This window comes from Pseudophryne corroboree, chromosome 3 (assembly GCF_028390025.1).
Source record: "Pseudophryne corroboree isolate aPseCor3 chromosome 3, aPseCor3.hap2, whole genome shotgun sequence".
Taxonomy (NCBI): Eukaryota; Metazoa; Chordata; class Amphibia; order Anura; family Myobatrachidae; genus Pseudophryne; species Pseudophryne corroboree.
In genome coordinates this window covers 668,575,591-668,583,517 of record NC_086446.1, presented here as the reverse complement: position 1 = coordinate 668,583,517, position 7,927 = coordinate 668,575,591, and the positions used below count along the sequence as shown (strand labels likewise).

Sequence of the window (7,927 nt, the reverse complement as noted above, 5' to 3'; positions counted from 1 at the left end):
CAATCCTAATTAAGAGGGAAGTCCAGGAGCAGAGCATTCTGTCCCTCCTGGAGAGGGTCATGTTGGGAGGTATGTAACATGTATGTTTATATGTGCTAACTGCCCCACCCCATGCACTGTGTGTTCAGTGCTGCAGACCAGGGACAGCTGCTGCGTCTGGTCCCAAGCACATTGATGTATATATTGATGTAAATATTCCCTCAACAAGGCTATAAAGCTTTTGTAAAGAACTTAGCCTTTAAATTGACTAATGACTTTGCTACTTCTTTATTCTTCAGACAGTAAATAAAAGGATTTAGCATAGGCACCAAAACAACATACACCAGAGCGAAGAGCTTGTCCAGTTTTGGGAAATAACTTGATGTAGGTTTCACGTGTAAACAGATTATAGTCCCATAATAAATGATCACACAGGTTAGATGGGAGGTGCAAGTAGAAAAAGCTTTATGTTTCCCTTCTGCAGATTTTATCTTCAGAATGGAGGAGATAATATATATGTATGAAACTAATATAAGCAGAAATGAAGAAAATGCCAGCAGAACCCCCTCTATATAGTTTAACACTTCCACCACGGATATATCACTGCAGGCGATCATCAGCAATGGGGATATATCACAAAAGAAATGGTCAATAGGAAGATCTGACCAAAAGGACATCTTAGATATAAGGACGGCATGTCCAACAGTGTCCAAAAAGCCCACAACCCAAGAAGCAATTGAGAGACCAGCACAGTTTCTTAACCTCATTAGAACACTGTAATTAAGAGGGTAACAGATTGCCACATAGCGATCATATGCCATGACTGTAAGCAACATAAGCTCAGTAAGAACCAGGGACACAAAGATATACATCTGAGCTATACATCCTGCAAATGAAATTATATTGTTTTCTGTGTAGAGCATATTAAATAGCTTAGGCAGAATATTGGACGAGGAAGTGATGTCAATGATGGAAAGGTTGAATAAGAAGATGTACATGGGAGAGCGCAGATGAGAATCTGCAGAAAAAACAAATATGATGGTGAAGTTTCCTAAAAATATCATGGAATAGGCAAATATTAGTAATACACCGATTGGGATCCGTAACTCTGGATCTTCAAACAGACCCAGCAGTGCAAATTCTGTCACATTATTACAATCTTCTAATGTCATTTCTAGACAGAAAAAAACCCTGTAGAAATAAATATTGTTTAATTTACTTACTAATATGATGAGGGAAGTGCAACGCTCAGTCAATATATCTAGGTGGCAAATATGTGATGTGTGGGTGGTGAAAAATCAGTCAAGCTACAGTTTGTTGGTTTTGGAAAGTTTACTGATGTATCCAGTCACAATGCTGGTCAGCATACAATCTAAACACAATTTACAAAAATGGTATTCAAACAGAAACAAACTGGTATTATTTAGAATAATTACACCATTCAGTGCAGATTACTGTACAGGAATTTCCAAACAAAGTCTGATCAGTTAATTGGGTCCAAGTGGATTGTTCAGAGGCTCTTTTGTGGTGTTGAGAGGTGAAGTAGGTGAAACATAGCTAGATGTGGCGTCCTGCTTACCTGTCTGGGAGTGGGATGTGCTAACGTGAAAATGCTGCAAAACCCCAGATTTCAGGGTGTTACCATATTTCCCATATGTACTAACACCTTGCCAAAATCTGGCATTATCCTATGGAAGCCTTTTGGGCTTCTTACCGCATCGGTGCTATCAGATAGATCCAATCGGATCCCTCCCTGCATCACCCGCAGCTGCCATGTCACTCTGCGCTTGCGCAGATGGACTCCCAGGTCAAAACCCAGAAGACCAGGGAATGCCAGTCTCGCAAAGGGCAGCTCTTATCAGAAGTATCGGTGCAGTAAGTGGCGAGATGTACCACAAGAGGTTGGTACATCCCGCCCTGGATGTCCTTTTTGTAGATATTGCTGGCAGTGCTGCTGGGTGGATGATGCAGTGGCCATGAGATACTTCCATAGGTCACCCATTAGAGCTAGCTGTGATGTATCCATCCTCCTGGTGTTCACCTGTATGGAGACACTTCCTCTGGAAGTTCAGTGATGACTGACCGCAGTTCACCGGTCCATACGGCTGTGGATGTGAGCACCTGCAGCTGGAGTGGTGCTCTGTTAGCTGTAGATTGATGAGAGGCTGCTGCCAATCTGAGTGTGCAGTACTGAGGATCCGCCTCAGTGAAAGTCACCTTGCAATCCCAATGCGATCCCGATGCGCGGTCCCGCGAGGTTGGTATCGCAAGCCTAGACAGACTGTGCAGTCAATTTTGACTATCTAGTTTAAAAGTATAGTCAAAATTGACACAGCCAAAATCATACATAGTCAGTATCGCAAGCACAATCATCTAGGCTTGCGATACCGACCACAGTCCTTCTCGCATAGTGAGAATCGGGGTTAGCCAGAATCTCACCGTGTGTACACACCCTAACTGTGTGTTTGTGCATAAAGGGTTGTGTGTGTGCAGTGGCGTAAGTTCGCCCTAGTAACCCGGAGGCATGATAAATGTTGGTGCCCCCCCTACATATACACACACACCATATGTAACTATCCGGCACTCAGGGTGAATAGTAGCAGCGTGCTCAGGTGCCTTTCCCAATAGTAATATAGATACACAAGCAAAGTGGATGGCACTCCATGTCAGTCATCACAATAAAATAGACACCTCCATACCTTTATAGCACACCTACAGTACTCCCTCACCCACCAGCGGGTCACAATGGAGATGATTTGGTGCAATGGGGTGCCGATATATTTAAAAAACACACAAATGCCTTTTTCACATAAACACACACATAAACGCCTCTTTCACTTAAAAACACACAAACGCCTCTTTCACTTAAACACACATCAAGGGGGTGCCCTGTGCACACTTGTCCCGGGCTCAGCCACTCTGACAGAGTGGAGGGCCCAGGCTGCTCAAACAGCCAGCCGTCGCTATTCCCGTCGGCGGCCGCCGCCGGTGTGACTGACCGCGGCTGCTAGCAGTCCAGTACCACCCTAAACAGGTGCCGCCATTGAGACTGCCTCTGAGGCCACCAGCGGCGCCGCAGCTTCCCTTATGTAGTGCTGAGGCTGTCATCGTGGGCTGCCTCCCTCCGCCCACCCGCTGCAGCTGGCTCCGCCCACCAGCGAATCAAAATAAGCAAGCAGCAGCTTGCTGTTTAATAAAGTTTTATGGGTCCGGATGCGGCGCGGCGTGATGTCATGATGTTATGCCGCATCAGTGAAGAGAAGCCACGGTGCTGAAGAGCAAGGGACAGGAGCAGAGAACGTGGGAGAGAGGACTCTCAGGACGAATTTGCCCAGGGCTGTCATGTCATGCAATATATACAGAAAGGGTCGGATTATTCTTTGAAGAACAGTGTACGGGCCATGCAATAATACCATATATAAATAGGCTGCTATATAAATAAAGATACAATTTATTTATTTGAAAAGGATGTTCTGTTGTCTTGATATCCCTATGAATGAGGTATGGAGATCAAACTCACAGCTGTAACTAGTGGTGTGCCAGCGGTGCCTTGCCCACAGCGCATGTGCACTGTGGGCTCACCCTCTGGCAGCACCAACGCCTGCCACCACTGCCTCCCGTCACCTTTGCCTGCAGCGCTGCTAGCTGTCCTGTATGTAGTGATGCGCTCGGCTCCTTCTCTGCTGAACGCACCACTATATACAAGGTAGCTCGCAGCGACGCAGCTTCCCTTCTCCCCAGATGCTCCACTCCCATGCGGTGTTCCAGAGTTGAGGGAGAGACGTGTTGACCTCTCTCCCAGCCCAAGCTCCTACAGGTCCCAGCGTGGTGGCAGGCTTGATAATTTTTGGTCAAAATATGTGCCTAAATTTTTTTTTTAAAAGTGTGTGTGTGGAGGGTGGCCTGCCTATTTCGTCAGTCTCGGGCCCCACAATTTATGGTGGCAGCCCTGCACACACACACACGTCTTTCACTTAAAAACACACATACACACACATGCCTCTTTCACTTAAAAACACACAAACGCATCTTTCACCTAAACACACACAAACACACACAAATGCCTCTTTCACTTAAAAGCACACAAACGCCTCTTTCACTTAAAGACACACACACATGCCTCTCTCACTTAAAAACACACACGCAACTCACACACACACATGCACTTAAAGTTGCATGCATTTATTAAAGACCCCCAAGCACCCCCCCCCCCTCCAACTACACACATGCCCCCACACAGTGCAGCTTGAGGCAAGTGCTGCCAGTGTCTAAATACTGCCATCAGCCCAGCGGAGGGACAGAGAGCTTCACTCGGCCAGCTCAACTGGTAGGACCTGGGAGGAGCTGCGCTATGGAGCTCCCCCTAGCTGCAGCCAGTGTCAGCACTGTATATACGAGGAGGCAGCTTTCGTGTCACTGACAAAGCTCCTGTGCAGCGAACGATTCAGGCAGTGGGAGACAATGGAGGAGATATGCCCCCTTGAGGCCAGAAGCCCGGCGGCAGCCAACTCCACTGCCTCCCACATTTCCGCCACTGTGTGTGTGCATATGGGGGCTGTGTATGTGAATATGGAACTGTGTGTACATGGGGCTGAGTGACTGCATGTGGGGCTGAGTGTGCACATATGGAACTGTGTTTGCATATGGGGCTAAGTATATTTATGTAGGCCAGTGTGTGTGCATATGGAATGGTGTGCATATGAGCCTGAGTCTGTTCATATGGGGGTTGTGTGTATGCATATAGGGCTGTGTATATGGGGATGTCTGTGTGTATATGGGGGTGGCTGAGTGTGTGTGTATAACACTGTAGTTATTCTTACATTTATAGATTCTGATTAAACCCCTCACATGTTGCTGATCTGATCTAATATTGTTCTGAGCTAAACTTTGGACTTGGTGTCATTTAGAAATATCTCTGGTGACATTTATAATGCATTGTACTACATTAGAATGATTAACCACTGGCCTTAGGAAAGCAGGGGGGTGGGGGAGAGCACATCATCGTCTAGCTCACCTCCGGGCATCTGGTATGGACTTACGCCCATGTACCTAATACTTCTATAATAATCATAAAAAGATAATTCTGGGTTTATATTACAAATAGGAAAATACAATTTCTACTGTATAGTGTAAAAAATGAACTTATTAATTAATTTAGTTTTTCTGTGTCTGCTAGACCTTTAAGTATCAGCAGCTCTTGTTCTGTGATAACACAAGTGCTATATGTCACACACTACATATGACATTATCATCATTATTCCTGGTGCAAATACTAATTTTGATATTGACAATAAAAACAGGTAAAAAAAGCAATCGAACAATTTATTTGCAACTGCACTATCAGCAATCATTTATTACATGCAAAAGGCAGAAAAAAAGATTATCTGTAATAGTAGAATACTCAATACTCTGTGGGTTGGATATAGAGTTGATTTTGTAAAGGGGCAATCACTTATAAGGCATGGTTTTGCTTTGTAAGTGATTGCCCCTAAAATAAAAGTTTGCATTTGGCCAGTACCCCGCACAGCCGCTGAACTCGGGCATCATTACATCCGGCCCTATGTGTCAGATGTTTATCAGGTTCAGGCACATTTACTAAGTAGTGGATTTTCAAAACCCTCGATTTTACAGATTTTGCCAACCAGATTTAAATGGGGTTTAATAGTAATTGCAAAATCAGGCTTATTTTGCAGTAAGTATTATTACCCTTGAAATCTTTCTGGCATAATCTGTAAAAATTGAGGTTTTAAAAATCCATTGCTTACAGTAGCAAATTTTCCTCACAGTGCTCAGAAAGGTGGTTGTATAAACATGCGTTAGGAGTGTTACTATTAGCTGCACACGTTATTTGCTGCACTTACTATTTCTCCACCATGTACTATTGTGGTGTTGTGTGCAAAATGACAGGGACACATACCTATGTATCACATTCATTATATCGGCACTACTATCTTTAAGACAGTGTGCCGATGTGCAGGTAAGTGTATGAATGGTTAGTGGCACTGACCAATTGGAATTCTACATGCATTGCACAGTATTATTTTTTCCAGCTTTAACTGGCGCTGCAGCAGTCTCCTCACTGGTCTGTCCTTCTTTTTGGCTAATAAAGTTTTATTTGATGTCAACAATTGTATTTGTTATGTGCAGGGCTGTACATGTACAAACGTGCAAGTGGGAGAGCTGCTGGTTGAAAAATAATGGAGCATTCACAGTGTGACATAAAAACTCAGACAGCTGACGAGGAAGAGAGGAATTTGCCGGATAGGAGAATAACACTCTCCCTCTTCATCAAAACAAATAATACATCCGAGGTCTGGATCTGCTTCACCACGCTTTATGAGAGAAGCGGGTTCAGATAAATACATATGGAAAGGTACCCAATCATACATCCCCCCTGAGTCCCTAACAGTTCACATTTCCTAGACCATTTACATAGCTACAGCACAGGTGTATTCATTACTAGTTGTGACATTGTACAGATCTACAGGTGGTATGGAAAACATGAACTGTCCGAGGTTCCTGAGAAATAGTGCTCTGTATGATTGTCATTCTACATCAAGCATTCCCAACCACGGTCCTCAAGGCACACCAACAGTGCAGGTTTTAGTGATATCCAGGCTGCAGCACAGGTGACTTAATTAGTAGCTGAGCTATTTTGATTTAACCATCTGTGCTGCAGCCTGGATATCACTAAAACCTGCACTTTTGGTGTGCCTTGAGGACCGTGGTTGGCAATGCCTGTTCTACATATATGCTTTAAGTTAACAAAGAATAATAGTAAGCTGCGATTGTTGAATGTTTTTTTTTTTTGTTAAAAGAAAAAAAGAAAGCAATGTAACTTAAGGTGTGCACACAGTGAGATAAATCTGTAAGATTTTGTCAATATAGTGAAAATCTTAAGGAAAGTAAGTGCACATCTCAAGGAGTTAGGCAGCTTGCAATACCGATTCAATCCTGATGCGCGCTCCCGTGGGGTTGGTATCGCAATGCTAGATAGACTGTGCAGGCAAGTCAAAGTTGATTATCTAGTGTACTATCTATTACAAAGTATAGTCAAAATTGGCACTTATTCAACATTGTACATAGACAAATCAAAAGTACAGATAGTCAAAATCCGTGCTATCTGGGCTCTGGGGGAGTTCAAGGGAAATCGCATAGTCAAAATTGTGAATAGCAAGGATCTCACCATGTGTACACACCTTTATAGTATACTCTCCAAGTGCCATATTAAGTAAACATGTCCAGATAGAATTAAAACATTTCCATATATTTACCTACCCAAGTATGCCACCATCTAATCTGTTTTATCTGCTTTGTCAAGTGATGAGAAGCGCTGGCCTGGTCACAGTGTATGAACAGTAACTGTGGTTTCCACTCTTATAACATGAGATGGGAAATGTTTTGTCCCTTAGGGATTTAACACAGCTTGATAAAAGTTTCTATTTTAAGTTGTCAAGTAAGTTTTCTTAACTCCTAAATGATTATCAACTTTTTCAAATGTATTAGAGATGAGGTTTATTTACTGTACAGTACTTTGATATACTGTGCAATAGAGACTGAAGCTAGGTACACACTATACAATTATCTGTCAGATCATCTGCCATATCTGTCTGGTTGGAATTAAAATATGGTAATGGATGAGATCAAATTACAATCTATCATTTGTTCCCAAACACTGGAAAATGAACAAAACCTGTTGTTCATACAAATTGGTTAAACACACATTTAACCAACTTGGATGAAATACTGTTTTTGACAGTTTTGCAGTGTTTTGCAATAAATAATAAATTGTAATTTACTCTCATACATTACCAGATTTCCATTCCAACCAGCTAGATCTGGCAGATTTTCTGACAGATATTTGTATAGTGTGTACCTAAATTAACTGGTGCAAAATAATAATAATAATAATTATTATTATTATTATTCTTACACAATCACATGGGCC

At 42.8% G+C, this 7,927-nt stretch overlaps 1 protein-coding gene across 1 annotated transcript; it reads right to left on the bottom strand.

Moving 5' to 3' along the window:
* Positions 1-209: 209 nt before the first annotated feature.
* Positions 210-1,151, bottom strand: LOC135057386 (olfactory receptor 5B21-like). The gene has a single exon (XM_063963276.1). It carries the CDS (start codon positions 1,149-1,151, stop codon positions 210-212), a length of 942 nt encoding a protein of 313 aa, XP_063819346.1.
* Between the last annotated feature and the right edge of the window lie 6,776 nt (positions 1,152-7,927).